This window comes from Notothenia rossii (assembly GCF_949606895.1).
Source record: "Notothenia rossii genome assembly, chromosome: 6".
In the NCBI taxonomy this organism is placed as follows: domain Eukaryota; kingdom Metazoa; phylum Chordata; class Actinopteri; order Perciformes; family Nototheniidae; genus Notothenia; species Notothenia rossii.
The window spans coordinates 23589814-23605262 of NC_136909.1; the positions used below are offsets into that span (position 1 = coordinate 23589814).

A 15449-nucleotide genomic window follows, 5' to 3' on the forward strand; every position below is an offset into this window, starting at 1 on the left:
AAGTGTCCCGTAGATGTACCTTCAAACCCTTCTTTCTTTTTAGGTATTTCTTCCACTGTGATGCACAAATCCCGCTGGCAGCCAAAAAAGACAAATTCCTGACATTTGAGTGCTTTAAAACCATCGAGAGCTTTGCGAGCAAAGTACGAAACCTGGTCCCTGTGAAGTACGAATTCATTGTCATCACCGGGGACGAGAAAGGAGCGGGCACGGACTCCAACGTTTTCATCAGCATTTATGGCGTCAACGGTGACTCGGGCAAACGGCATTTGCAGAAAAAGTTTCGCAACCTTTTTGAGCGAGGGCAGACGGACCGCTTTGTCCTGGAAATGCTGGACCTCGGGGAGCTGCTGAGGGTGAAAGTGGAACATGACAACAGCGGCACCAACAGTGGTTGGTATTTAGAGTGTGTGGAGGTGACCAACACAGCCAACTCAGTAACCACCATCTTCCAGTGTGGAAAGTGGCTGGACTCGCGTAAGGCCGACGGGCAGATTCAGAGAGTGCTCTACCCCAAATACTAGAAACTTCAGAAAAGCCATTTGCCACCATTTTATCTTGTACAATTTGAAAAAATAAAAGAAACACGCCTTAATATTGCCCAAAGCTGATTATCCAACGCAAATCATTTTGTCTTGATTTGTAAACTCTTTGTTCAGCTTGATTGGTTATGTCTAGGTGACGCGTTTACACATCATGTTAGAAGAAAGGCCCTTGATGGCAAATGTATGGAAAGCATTTATAACTGTTTTGCCATAATTTACAATGTAGCCATTTTTTACTTTGGCATTATGTACAACTTGTTCAGGCTGAAATTGATGAGCCTTTTAAAGATTAGTAATACAAAGTAAAAGTGTATGGCTTTGTTTGGAAACATTGGTAAGCACAATCACATTCATGTTCACAAATTAAAATGATGCACAAATAAAGAATGTTTATGGCTACACAATAATTATGTGTTGGCCAACAATTGTAATTGTAATTCAAACTGTTTAGGGTTGAGTATGAAGTAATTGATTATAAAAGCATGCCAAATAATGCCACAAAGTAGATAATTGCTTAGCATTTTAGGCAGTTTATTTGAAAAACACATACAAAAAGATCATATACAAGACAATAAATAAAAAAGAGACAGAACAGTTTGGGTTAAGCTATGCAACTTTTTGCATCATCATTAGTAATAAATACAGTACAAAATCCACTCATAGTGAATCTAAAGATTTTCCACAATATTCACTGATCATGTTATTCTTCATTATGATTTAGCTATTGCTTTCATATTATTGATACATACTTCTACTTTTCTATAAAATACTCAAGATCATAAAACATTGCGCGGTTACAGCAAAACAGCAGTGTGTTGTACAAAGATGGCCACTTCCCTTTTTCACTGGCAGGTTAATAATCAACATTTTTTCAGCAGCAAAGAAACATCTGAAATATTCAAGAAGGTACAGCATCATATTAAACACATCTACAGAGCTACTCCCACATACACATAGGAAAACCTGAGAAGGACATGCATTAAAAAGCTTGTGCTTTAAGTTCTACTGTTCATTCCGGTTCATCAGCTTGAGTTAATACTATGGCTACTGTCCAGTTTGCTCTGGAGTAATGGGGTACACTGTGGAGGACACGGGGTAAGGCCAGTGAGAGCATGAAATGAAATAATAAGAATAATAGTAAGACCAGCCAGCTTCATTCCAATCCAATACAGGTTATAATAGTTTGCAGGATTAGTAGAGTATTAATAAGAAATGCACACTGAAAACGTAGTTAGCTTATTATACCCAGTGTGAAACACACTATCAATTTTGTATAACCACAGTACACCAGAAATGCGTGTAATAAGACCAATGGCTCAAGTTAGCATGTTAGATACTTTCAAAAATCCCACACAAAGCAATTGCCAGCAATACATAAGGGACAGTTAATACAGCTCATTATGTGGGTCTTAAAATAATAATAATAATAATAATAATAATAATAATAATAAGCACTACATTGAGATCCAGATATGATAGAATATCATAAACATGGTAAAAAATAAAATTAAATAAAAAAACGGATTATGGGAAACAAAGCAGTATCATATAACAAAAGCGAGCCATACTAAGACCAAAAGGGTTGTACCCCGTCTTCTGCTTCCTAGCAAAGCAGAGAGGATGTTTAATAATGAAAAGAGTTAAAGTAAATTCAAGAGGTGACATGAATGGAATGTAATCCAGATCAACAGCACCATGCTGGCTTAAAAATGTGTCAGGAAACACCCCCACAAGTCAATTTTTCAACAGGTTTCTTTTTTTTCTCCTTTGAAAAAGAAAACACAGACGGCATGCAAAAGCATCCCCACCGACCAATGCATAATGAGGTATTCTTTTTTTATATTTTGTGTTATTTTAAATAAATATATTGATTAAATTGCAAAGTTATGAGATAGAGACATTAAATATTTCACCACAATAGCTAGCTAGCTACAGTTAGTAATAAATAATGATTGTTAAATACTTAAGGCATCTTTAATCACAGCATTCTATGTGAACTAGCAAAACCTCCATTTTCATCCATCTGTAGTTTTTTGGATGGAGGTTTCATACAAAAAGAAAAAGAAAACGCAACACAAACAGTCAAGTAACCCTCCAATAATACACAAGGAAGCATGAAATACTTGGAACTGAATCGGAACACAAAGTCTAGGACAAGAAGAACCCACACCACCAAACCAAAAACTCAGGCAACTCCATATTATAGTGCATTTACAAAACACAAGCTACATTATAACAACAATAAATATGTTTTTGCAGCATTGCAGCTTTTTCTTCACTATGGTTAAAATGGACACGGACTCGGCATATTAGTACCATGTCCAAATTGGCATGTGAGCAAAAGAAATACGAGAAGAAAAATAAAATGGCAGAAAAAGACAATTCAAAAATTAAATTAATGTTAAGAACAATTGTTTGGTATTTTTCAAATGGATGGCTTTTTCTCCCTTTCACCCTCCTTCAAGTGAACTACGCCAACATGGTTCATGCATGATAAAGAGAAAACGGCTTCTATCACTGAGCGTATCACAGTTGTTCTAGCAATACCATACACTACTACCATGGGGGGGGAGGGAGTGGGGACAATCATACACATTCTAGCACATATCACAGGCAAACTAGTTTGTATTTTCCCTGTAACACCAGACACAGTCTTTTTATCAGAACAGTGGGAGCAACTTAGTTTGAAATGAAAAGGAGCCGATACACCACAGAGGCCATTCACTGTATATAGAAATCACATGTGCTTGTTTGATAGGCAATAAGGTTCTGGTAATAGGTCATACAAATGTCAGATTGTATTCACTCTGATGGCAAGACCTCAGGCACCAAATCCTCGAACCCATGCCGGCCTCTCACGTCATGTGATCATGCTATGAGCGAGGCCACAGAGAGGAGTTGCAGTTAGACACGGATCCACCACCAGCTCTTTGTATCCTGACCTGGAACATCAGGAGAGAATCGCTACGTCGGTGTGAGATCTATGTCTAAGGGCAACGTTGGTCTACTCGGGATGAGTGGGGGGAGAGGGGAGGTGGGGAGGGGAATTTGGTGCATTCTTGTCCTCCTCTATGAATGAGTGGGATCGTCATAGTATACGGTTCACATGCACAGACACACAGTCCCTGTTTCTACTGCTCCACAATATTAACGACACAGCCCAAGCCTGTCATACAGCATGCACATCTGAGGCCCCTGCTCTATAATAGAGGCCCCACTACGACACTACACAGATCACTGGAAGCCATGCCTGCAGTTAGCGGGTTCAGCATCAACTCTGATGTCATCTACTAACTGGAAATCCAAAACCATGTTAGACCAGAAAGAGGGATTTTTGGCCTTTTTACACAACTATTTCTTTCCTCATTGTCTATGATTAATCCACACGCAGATATTCTCTCCTATTTGAGCCATGTTCACCCTCTTTGTAGGTTTATTTTTCACAAACATTTTTTCTGAAAAGGCTTTTGCTTGCTACACAACACTGTTACTCTGTAAATACTTATTCAGTACTATACTCCATTACACCACAAGCGTTCAGCTACAAGAGTTCACACCAAACAACCTCATGCTAATCATTTGATAATGTTCTGTACAGATGTGCTGAGGGCTTGGGCAGAGTGCAGCTTAAAGGATTTTTTTCACAGGCAGAGGGTGGGGGGGGGGGGGGGGGGTGGGGGGGATAGGCAGGGGGGTTAGATGTAGTGGCAGAGAAATGGCCTTAATACACCCCACAGTGAGCTGGGGAGGTTGGTAGTCAGAGGTCCTCTCCATGGCTGTATGGAGAACTGCACACAGGGTGCACAATCTGACAGGATCTGTGTGAAGCCTCAGCACATCTGTCCATACGTGTCCACTCCTACCTTTTACATCCAGCAAGTCCATTCAAATCAAGCTTCAGTCCAGCCCCCCCATCTATGCATCGACCCCCATCCCTCGCTGTGTTGTAGGTGAGTGTGCTTTGTTGATCCCTCTGTCACAGCCTTGCCTCTGAAGGCAGGCCTGTGGGTGATGCAGAGGGGAAGAGAGGGGTGTTTGGCAGAGCTTCCCTCGGGGGGAGGCAATGGAGAATTAACGAGACCAGATCCAAAGATGCAGGAGACGACAGGAGCTATCAACTGTCGGGGGTCAGTTGGGTCTCAATGTCCACTCTGCAGATGGGGCACTTCCTGCTGGTGGCCAACCACTGGTCCACACACCCCTGGTGGAAGAGGTGCATGCAGGGTAATCTCCTACAGACACAAAGAAAACAAGGTTAGGATAATAACAATAAATGTGGGATTCACTTCAAGAAAATGTTCAGTATTGTTAAATAGTTGACACTTGCAAACAGGTAACAACTAAAACTTCAACTTCACTCATGAGCAAAAAGAAATCCCTGCATTCAGATAATTCCCTGCATTTAGACAATATAATAGATTGTATAAGGGTTTATTTAATTTCAGAAGTAAAGTGCTAATGTTGGCAGAATTTTAAGATGAGGTGCTGGAAGAAATCCTTTGATAGGACGTTCAAACCTGATGCTTTGAACTTATGTGGCAGAACAAATGTACAACTACAATATTTAGAATAAAACGCACCAGGCAAGAGAAATCAAGGAATATTTATTCTATAGCACATTACAATACTAATACTAATCACTAGCGGTGTCAGAAAATATCAGTACACTTAAATATCGCATTCAAAAACATGCATACATTTTTTATAGATTTATATATTTATAACATGTTTTTACTGTTATAGGTTCAATTTGATTCCTGCTCCGATTGCACAAAAAGTAGAACAATGATGTTAGATATAACATCGACTGTGATCATTAAAAAAATGCAGATCCAGCAGTTCAGATTGTACTCTCTAATGTTATGCATTTGATGGTGTGTTCTTTATAGTATGAATGTTTCCTTTACATTTTTACTAAATATTTAAAATAAATTGTACCCACAGCCTACTTTCCCATCTGCATAACCAGCATTTCCCCCCCTTTGAAAAAGCAAAAGATGAGCGTGTAGTTGTACCTGACATCCTCTCCGTCCTCCAGCATGGACAGACAGATGGTGCACTTCTCATCTGTGTCCAGCTCCTCATCTTCCAGACACATCTTCAGGTCATTCTGGGGTATTCTCTGCAGAGAGAGAGACAGGAAGGACTTTAATTATTAACGTGTGTCGTGCAGCTGTGTGTTGGGAGCCGTTATGTTTATGCCACGGGTGTCTCTGAGTCAGCCCAGACAAATAAGGTGAAAAGAGTCACCTAATGATGCTTCCCAGTAGAAAATAGACCTCAGATAGAAAAGACTCAATTACTTCTTCTCACTCACAGCGTACAAAATGATCTGACACTCTTTCCAGAGTATCTGGGTCATATTCAGTGTAGACAGGTTTTTCAAATGCAATCCACGCACATATCTGCAGACAGCCGGATGACTCATCCCTTGCCGTGAATTTTGCACACTGCAGACCTGTCTCACTAATCTGCTGAGGGATATGAGTTTGACCTTTGAACTTCTGTGAGTTGCAACCCTCTTTCCACTCTCGTCTTTAATCTTTGATCCTTTCCACTGCTCTTTTCCATCCTGTCTTTCACATCTAGCTTAACTTAGTTCTTGCCCAGTGCCTTCCTCTGCACCAGACCAAATGAAAATATCCATCACTCAGCTAGCAGATAAAAATATGAAAATTGTTACCTTTTTATACTTATGGGGGAAGGTGAATCTCTCTATGGTGGTTTGGACCGCTCCTCTGTTCACACTGCCCAGCCTGTCCTCCAGCTGCAGAAGCTCCTAGCAAGGAAACAACATTAATGGATCTTTGAATTATTTATTTGAATATCTTAACTCTGACCGGCAGATTAACGGTTGTATAATAACATATTCAAAAGACATACAAGTGTGGAATGCTAATATTAAATAAGTTATTCAAGCTACAGGAAAAGAGCCTCTCAGGAAACGATTGCATCTTATCTTATAAATTAAAACGAATGTAATGACATTAAAAGGCAGTTGGACCGTTGAGGCATCTGGAAGCCGAGGTCATTGGAAATAAGAAAACCAGTTCCGCACTGGAGCCTGTCCAGAGCATTGGTCACAGGGAGAACAATGATAAATGAGCGTGGACTGGTGTGTCTGCGGAGGAGAGTGAGGGGGCAGCGATACGAACCTCATAGCTCTCTCTAACAGCAGAGGCGTGGCGGGAGGGGTTGAGACTCTGCAGAGCAAGCAGGTGCAGCTGGGGATACGGGTAGTTTCTGATCTCATGGACAACCTGGAAGAAGTCGGATAAAACAAGTTAACGTTTGCTCTGCGGCAGAAATAAGGAAAAAAATGGAACACTGCAACCCCGGGAGCTGGGTATCGAGATGATTCTGCGAAAAGTGGAGAGAGTCACCGGGAGTTCATCCAGACTAATATGATTGATTGTACTGAGGCAGAGGGGGCTCACCACTTGTGTTGAGGCATTGTTTCTGGGGAAGTGGTGCATCCTAGGAGAGGTCAAGTAGTGCTGATAGTGCTGCGGCAGCGGATGGATGTGATACTGGTGGGGGGGCAGCCCAGCATCTACACTTAGATCCCTGGACACAAATAGAAAAACAAGTCAGCCGATGGCCCAAACTTTATTTCAGTGTTTCTGGCCAACTGTGTTTTGATAACAGCTTATTTCTACACAGTATTATTTAGGACAGTGATTCCCAAACAAGAGTACTTGTATCGTAGGATTTTTCTCTGCATAAAATATTGTGACGTGAGCTCAACTCATTGGAAAAGTAAGCCGAATTTTTTTATTTGAATGATAAAGAAAAAATATATCATGCATTGTCTCACTGTAACACATTGAGAGTACATGAACATAAGTTGGCCAATACAAGGAAGTCTCAGCAGGTAGATAAAAGTGGTGGATTGTTGAACTAGATTGCTTAAAGTAATGGGAAACAGCATATACACTGAACACAAATATAAATGCAACACTTTTGTTTTTGCCTCCATTTTTCATGAGATGAACTCAAAGATCTAAAACATTTTCTATATGCACAAAATAACCATTTCTCTCAAATATTGTTCACAAATCTAAACAAATCTGTGATAGTGAGCACTTCTCCTTTGCCGAGATAATCCATCCCACCTCACAGGTGTGGCATATCAAGATGCTGATTAGACAGCATGATTAATGCACAGGTGTGCCTTAGGCTGGCCACAATAAAAGGCCACTCTGAAACGTGCAGTTTTGCTTTATTGGGGGGTCTGGGGGGGTCTGAAAACCCTAACCCTAACCCTAACATGCCACCCAGCATGTTTGGGATGCTCTGGATCGGCGTATACGACAGCGTGTTCCAGTCCCTGCCAATATCCAGCAACTTCGCACAGCCATTGAAGAGGAGTTGACCAACATTCGACAACCTGATCAACTCTATGCGAAGGGCAAATGGTGGTCACACCAGATACTGACTGGTTTTCGGACCCCCCCAGACCCCCCCAATAAAGCAATAATGCACATTTCAGAGTGGCCTTTTATTGTGGCCAGCTTAAGGCACACCTGTGCAATAATCATGCTGTCTAATCAGCATCTTGATATGCCACACCTGTGAGGTGGGATGGATTATCTCGGCAAAGGAGAAGTGCTCACTATCACAGATTTTTGCAGATTTGTGAACAATATTTGAGAGAAATGGTTATTTTGTGTATATAGAAAATGTTTTAGATCTTTGAGTTCATCTCATGAAAAATGGGAGCAAAAACAAAAGTGTTGCATTTATATGTGTTCAGTGTACCTATTATATTAATATTAACTGTTGAATTAGTTAGCTATATTTGGTTTAATACCTTATCTTAATATAATATATTGCTACCTATTACAATTTCTTCAGAGAAATTACAGAGATTAAGTTACAAAAAACTCTTTTAGAAATTATCAAAAGTACATTTGATTTTTCCACAGGGATGTCCCAGATCCATTGGATGTAGGTTCATCCTTGACTTCCCCAAATCTTAATATTATGCACCCATTCCCGTTTTATTTTAGTTGACATAACAAATAAAGCTCTTTTCCTCCCTTTTGATTTTCTCCAGTATTACATCACCTAACTTTAGCACCACTGTGGTTAGCTCTACTTCTCTTTTGCGCCTTATGAAACGATGCATTAATGTTGCATATGATGCAGACAGGCGTAGGTGTATTGCACATTTAACTGTCTAATAGGAGTTGGTTTGCCTTAGGCTCTTTCTCCGCTTGGTCTTAAACCCCTTTGATCTGGTCTTGACCCAGATTTGATGGTCGTCTGGTGCAGTCAAACTAAGAAAAAGCTGACCAAAAAGGACGTCTTGTCTAACTTTGAGCATCATTGGTGCAAAAGTCAGTAATTTATAATTCAGTCAAATATTTGCTGGTGTGAAATCTACTTACATCATCGCAAAAGCTTTAATTTCCGACAAAAAAAGGATTTGGTAATCATTTATTGTGCATGGAGTTTATTGCAAATGACCAGATGGAGTTGATTCGTTTTGGGCTCTTTTTGAACACCAAATTGAATCAATACGCTTGATACATTTGAATATTTTAAGTGTTCATTACTGTGCATTGTCCCTGCCAAATAAACGATTAAATAAATAAAAATGTGTTGCGTGACAATAAGAATTGTAATACAAGTATGAAATCTAAATGTAATAATTTGTACTCTGAAGGAATGATTATTTTAATCTCATCCACTAAAGACAAAATAAACTATATCAGAGCTTACCAGTCTGTGCCCTCAGCCAGGTAGCGGGGCTGCTGCACCACAGGCTGGGGGGGGACATGGAGAGGCGGAGCAAACTCAAAGCCGGGCCGCAGTCTGTGGGGCTGGTGAGGAACTCGCTCTGGGGTGCGTCTACCGAGACAAACAACCAAGCATTTCAGAAAATCCTCGTGAAAAGAACGTGAGGCTAGGAATTGAACTAATGATTAATTTCATTATTTATTCATTTGTATTTTCAAGATTAACCAATTTCCTGGTCTTTAAAATGTCCAAAACATTGAAATATGTCCATCCTAGTTTCCAAGGAGATGCCAGTTAATAGCCAAATTATATTCAATGTATGAGGATATAGGACAGCAAAAGCAGAATAACCATATTTTAAGAGGCTGCATTTCTGCCGATTGGTTGAACGTCAAAATAGAAAGGGGATTATTTTTTCTTCACCCATCAATTAGCCTACTTACTGTTGCTCTGCATGAGGCAAACAGGAACATTATTTTTGTATTTATTTAAAGGTCCCCTATTATACTGTTTTTCATCAATATATTATAGGTCTCAGTTATATACAAAACATGTCTCTGAAGTGTTTGGCTTGAAATACCAAACAGATCACCCATTGCAGCATCCCATAAGCCCCTCTGTTTCAGCCCTGTTTCAAAAGTGCTGATTCTCTGTCTTTTAGTTTAGATGAAAATAAGGAGCCACTCCCCTCTGAGAGATATTTGGTTAAAAATAACACAATAGGCGCTTTCACACCGGAGTACTTTTCCCAGGAATAGTTCTGATAGTTCTTGGGATTTTGCGTTCACACCAAAAAGATCTGGAACTAGAACTTAGATCGCGCCAACCTTTTCAACTCCAGATAGTTCCTGCTAGAGCGCAGGGACTTTCCTGGGGAGAAAAAGGTTTGTGTGTGTGTCGGACACACTACCAATTTCTGATTGGCTGGGCGAATTGCAAACCACACCCCGTAAAACTCAGAAAAGTTTTTTGATGCCGCCATTTTATTTGCTCGCATTAGCATTATTAGCATTAGCCCGGCGCACCAACTGAGAGAGACTAACTTATGGCAACACAACAGAAAACATGGGAGCAGTGGAGTGATGAGGAGGTGTCGGCGCTTCAGGCGATTTACTCGGAAGACGCTAACCAGCAGCTTCTACTGAAGCCAGTCCCCAACTCCGGGGGACTCCGGGACTTCGGATGGCAGTATACGCCGTGAAGTTGTTTGCGGCCTGCCAGTAAACCCGAAGAAGAAGAAGAAGAAGAAGAAGAAGAGACGTCAGCGGCTTCATTTGCGTAATCCTCCCTCAGGGACTTATTCCGGTGTGAACGCGATATACTAGGACAGCTCCAGGAACTAAAGAGTTCGGCGGAACTAAGTACCGGGAACTAAGTACCGCAAAGTACTTGGTGTGAAAGCGGCAAATGGTGCTCTAGGAGGAGATTCAGGTGATAAGGTGGGGGTTACCTCGGTTGGTTGTTGGCTAATGGTTACACAAGCCAAAAAATCGTTATGACATCATAAAGTGGCCAAAATCTGATCAGCTCATTTTCAGACAGGTTTTTATATAAATGGATCAGGACAAAAAGAGGGAGACTCTTTTTTCCTGAAACTTTCCGAATCTCTTTACACAGAGGGGACACATGTTTATGTATAAAATACATGAAAAGGTGGATTTTGCATAATAGGTGACCATTAAGTCATGCTATTTCCCTGGTAACCTGTGTGGATACCTGGAAGGTGGCAGGATGTGTCGGTGCTGGGCCTCGAGGATCTGCTGCTGGAGGAGGTATTGCTGGTGTAATGCCTGAGGTAGGAAGGGAGGGGCAGGGATGTCCTGGAACTGGGGGCCGGGCAGGGGGTTGAGGGGCGGGTGGAGCGGAGGGCCAAGCTGGTGGCCAGGAGGGGCCAGGTGGGGGTTAATGCCTGACTGTGGCTGCCCTGGGTGGGGCATGGGGAAGTCCATGGGCAGCGGAGCCTGAGGACCTAACTGGAAGTGCCGGCAAGAGGTAGCATGGCTGTGCTGCTGCTGCTGTTGCCGGTTGAAATGCGATCCTGTGGAGGATAAGGAGAAGTTGTCAGGCACCTGGGTGGAGAGATTAGGTGGAATTAATTGTGGATGAAATGTTGTGTCACTGTGTGTGTGTGTGATATAGCATGTTAATGATGCCCTACATCTTACCTAGGGTGAAAAATACTTCTGTGGGGGTGGGGAAATGATGGTTACCACAAGTACCATGAACATGACAACCATTTTTGGGTCCTGCACACAATACGCAAGCTTTCCTTTCTTTTATTGCATTTCCGACCTCTGGATCGACTCCTGGTCTTCTGATTCACAGACAAGCGAACTGGATCAGATCAGATGAAATCTACCAGTGTTTGGTCTTCAACGCAGCTCGGTTCTTGTCAATTCTGCAGCCGACAGTGGGTCAGTGCACCCTGAGTAAAACCTTTAGTACCTGGCTGTCATTATGAGAAATATTAAACTCCTGGGTGCTAGGTAACTATCTTTATAATCGTAAAGAACAATTCTCTCAATCTTTAAAATGATACCACACCATAAAATCACATTTTATACATCTGCGCCTAGCTGAAACCTACTTGTTATTTGTGTCTTACACATCCAGTGTAGCTGTATTTGCTTTTCTCCCATACGAACATTCAGGAGTAGAGGAAATAGCTTGAATACTTTTTTAACTCTCTCCAACCACAGCTATTTGGCAGCTGCAGTGAAGAGACTGCTGTGGAGACTGAACAGTCAGAAAACTAGACTAACTTGTGCTGTGGTGCAATCTGGTTTTAATAACGTGCTTATGTTTCAAAAATACTTTTTTGATTATGGAAATGCTGAGATATTAATAACAAATGTTGCTTTTTAGAACTTTTGCAGAAATCCTGGTTAAAGAAAGCCATAATAGGTTTGCAGAGGAGCAGGTTTCAATGCACTCTGTTATATACATCTGGCAAAAACCGAAGCAGTGAATTTGAAAGAGTTTAGACATTACAATTGCGCACTAATATTCCAGTACCGTTTTTCACAATTTAATCAGCTTCAACAGTGTAAAAAGAGGCAGAGTATTCTGATGTAAACAGTAAAAATATGTTTTAAATCATGAGGATATAGGCAAAGTCTACATTGCATTTACTAGTAGGAGTACACTTGAAAAACGCAGTATGATTTTAAAACACACCCAGCGAAGACAAGCAGTATGACCTTCCAGCTATATTTTCAGGTTGTCAGTGTTGCTGGGCAGACAAGAGATGACCTTGTTGTCGTGGGTCAAAGGCCCAAGTCTACACTCTAAGTAGCACACTGCGTTTTTAAGTGTCTCAGTGAAAAACGATCACCATGAATGACAGCAGATAGACTCATTCAGGCCCTGTGATGGAGGAAGCGTGGAAATTGTCTATCTTTGTCACAGTGGGAGAGGAGGTGGGTGGGGGTGGAGGGGGGCAGGTAGGGACAAGGGAGAGGGAGGACAATAAATGGAAATCAGCAAGAAGCACACTGAAGGTTAGGAAAAACACTATATTCTTTATTGAAAATATTAGTTATGTGGAATTTGTGTTTTTTTTCTTGTTTGTTTGTAATAATAGTATAAATCCATGCAACAAAAATAAACAACATAGACTGAAGGCAAGGCCCACCATGCTCCATATAGGGTTAAAAAGAACAAAAGCAGCATCCAATGAGCAGACGTGTTGGCTACAGCACATGATTTCAGTACAGCAGGGTACATCTTTACTACAGAAAGATTACATTGGATTTTCACTAGTCAATGTAGAAAAAACAAAAACAAAAAACTATGAATCATAAATGTGACCATGCATTGAAAGTACTAATACAAGAACAAAAGGTAAAGAGAGACCACAACCAAACAATAAAGACGTTATTACTAATAGAGGATCTCTTTAGCAGTGCAGGAAAATAGGCATCCCTGTGAAATGGATAGCATTTTGGCCTTATGTTAGTGGGGAAAATTGGGAAGTGATGAACCACCAGTCAGCATGTTTTGCTTATGTAAATGTTTAGTTTCATTTGTCTATAAGGGGCAAACAGCCCTGACAGTTCAGTGTGATTCAAAGCTTGAAATTTGCAAAGGGAACAAAAAGGATTACACAAAAATGGAGACAGTTATGGCAGGTTGTTGTGTGCAGGTGCAGTGTACCTTCAATCGTTTCAAGTGATCACGTAACAGCATTGGCTTGAATGCAGGTTTTTAACAATAATTGCATGCATATGGTTCCAATTTGCATGTGTTTTCTTATAATTAAAGGTCAGTTTTATCATGTACATTGCACCTTGTGTGAAGAGAAGGAAGATGAGCCAAATTCTGGTGTCCAACAATGCAGTGCCGTATTTGAGATCATGCAAAAATGTATCCACTTTACAGGAATTTACAGCATGTTGTCTATCAAGACTGGATGGGAGGTACACAATGACATTCAACTGATATCTAAAAAAGGAGCTAAAATGTTTACTCAGTGCTACAGCAATTTGACAGAAAAAGACAAAAAAGGTGCTCTGTGCTAGTTGTTAGCTATTGTTTTAGTCTGCTTAACAAAGAAAGTCTATGGCTGAAAACATCTTGGGAGGGGGTGCTTTTTAATACCAATGTCGTCTTCTGATGGAAAGAGGAAATGAAGAAGGGATTCACAATACAGCTAAATGCAGAGAACAGGCAGAGGCCACGCCACACCACACAGCAGCAGATGATCATTAGCTACACAATGGGGGGGACGACAAAGATCTGATAAATGCAGAATGTAGAGCCAGCCTCCATACTATGAAACAGGGAAATAAGAACAGAAATAAAAGCACAATGAAATCATTGATGCCACTGTTGTGAAATTAATGTTACACTGTAGCTTTACCATTGTTTAACTGCGACCGCATACTCGGGTCTTTCTGCAAGCTTCAAACAAAACAGCTGCTGAATTGCCAAATAATGAAAAAGGCGTTTGATATTTTGATGATAAGGAAGTCCACGGTGACCGGACAATAGCCTATTTATCGATTTGTACATTAACCAATTAACACGAATAATAATGACTAAAATCCAGGTAGAAAAACGACGAGCGCTAGCAGAAGCAGATGATCTTCAAATGACATCATCCAGGCACAGATAAGCTGACTGGCTAGAAAGGCTACGTCTATTTTGCGGTATTTTTACACGGCAAATACACGATAGCGCCTAGGGAAAACAGCTATACATCACTATGTTACTGAAATAAAAATCACAAGTCTAAAAATGTATCTCAGATTGACATTTTCTGACACGATTGTCTATTCGGGAATGAGTTTTGACATGGGCTATTTACGACAGCACGCCCCGTGTCTGTGAAATCCTTTGTGAAAAATGTTTCCGTTCCAGGACATAGCCTGTGCCAACGAGCCAGTTAGCTTATCTTTAGCGGCGGTATTTATCTTAAAATACGCGGAATTACGCTCGGCAAACAACTTTATTCGGTGGTTTATTTCAATGCAAGTAAATTACAATAAAGTAGTATTACGTTGCGGGCACGTTTTGCGAATAATGTTACCGTTAATTTTAAGCTGGCTAACACGAGCTAACCCAAGGGCTAAACTCGAGCTAGCTAGCAAACAGCTGCAGTGAATATTAAGATAAACAGGGCACATGTTTGGGATCGATATGAATATTAATACCGTACCTCTGTTTCTTACTGAGCCGAATACAGGAAGAACCAGATATCCGACATGCACTAAGACCATCCTGGGATCCTTATCTTATGATTCCGCTGGGTGTTTTGGAGAGAAAGAATAGTAGTAGCCCATGCGGATCTACATTCAGGCGGCTGGTTGTTGCTGGCTGGCTACTAGCACCACAGGCAAACCCGACGAAAGACTGTCTGCCTCGGTTGGTTGTCGTTCAGAAAAGCAGACATGTCATGTTATGTCCGGAGCAAAAGAGGGCGATGTTGCGGCTCCTCGCACAAAAGCTGCAGCTACCTCTCGGTTAACCTTGGTCATCAGACTTGATCTGAAGTATAGGCTGATAAAAATAAAATACTTGATGGTAGTGTACATTTTTAGGAGGTATGTTGCAGCAGGTTGAACATGCCTTCTGTTATTATGCATAACTTCATTCCTCTTTACCTTCTGCTGGGAAAGTACTTACCAATATTTACCAAGGTTATTAGTTTATACAGTA

General features: G+C 41.0%; 2 protein-coding genes across 5 annotated transcripts in view; one reads left to right on the top strand and one right to left on the bottom strand.

Moving 5' to 3' along the window:
• The window catches only part of loxhd1b (lipoxygenase homology PLAT domains 1b), an 18685-nt gene extending 16381 nt beyond the window's left edge, over positions 1–2304 (top strand). For both annotated transcript variants that reach the window (XM_079688877.1, XM_079688878.1), the window contains exon 37: positions 44–2304. In XM_079688877.1, coding sequence (XP_079545003.1) covers positions 44–524 — 481 coding nt within the window. In that variant the 3' untranslated portion in view covers positions 525–2304. The remainder of the gene's footprint in view (positions 1–43) is intronic.
• On the bottom strand, positions 1060–15310 carry ark2cb (arkadia (RNF111) C-terminal like ring finger ubiquitin ligase 2Cb). 3 transcript variants are annotated; one of them, XM_079688880.1, is made up of 9 exons: positions 14950–15310; positions 11456–11473; positions 11007–11328; positions 9273–9401; positions 6983–7112; positions 6701–6805; positions 6229–6312; positions 5561–5667; positions 1060–4777 (listed from the first exon to the last, which is right to left on the bottom strand). In XM_079688880.1, the coding sequence occupies exons 1-9, from the start codon at positions 15008–15010 to the stop codon at positions 4660–4662; spliced, it is 1074 nt and encodes a 357-aa protein (XP_079545006.1). In that variant the 5' UTR covers positions 15011–15310; the 3' UTR covers positions 1060–4659. The 3 variants fall into 3 exon arrangements, with proteins under 3 accessions (XP_079545006.1, XP_079545005.1, XP_079545007.1); XM_079688879.1 differs by having other exon boundaries at positions 6229–6324; positions 14950–15308; XM_079688881.1 differs by lacking the exon at positions 11456–11473 and having other exon boundaries at positions 6229–6324; positions 14950–15307.
• Between the last annotated feature and the right edge of the window lie 139 nt (positions 15311–15449).

What these genes read in the sequence shown, in the direction of transcription:
- ark2cb (XM_079688879.1), bottom strand. Translation starts at nt 15,010, where the DNA reads ATGGTCTTAGTGCATGTCGGATATCTGGTTCTTCCTGTATTCGGCTCA. An exon ending in CACATCCTGCCACCTTCCAG is followed by an intron (nt 9,402 to 11,006) that starts GTATCCACACAG and finishes TTGTCTCGGTAG; the next exon opens with ACGCACCCCAGAGCGAGTTC. An exon ending in GAGGACGGAGAGGATGTCAG is followed by an intron (nt 4,778 to 5,560) that starts GTACAACTACAC and finishes TTGTGTCTGTAG; the next exon opens with GAGATTACCCTGCATGCACC.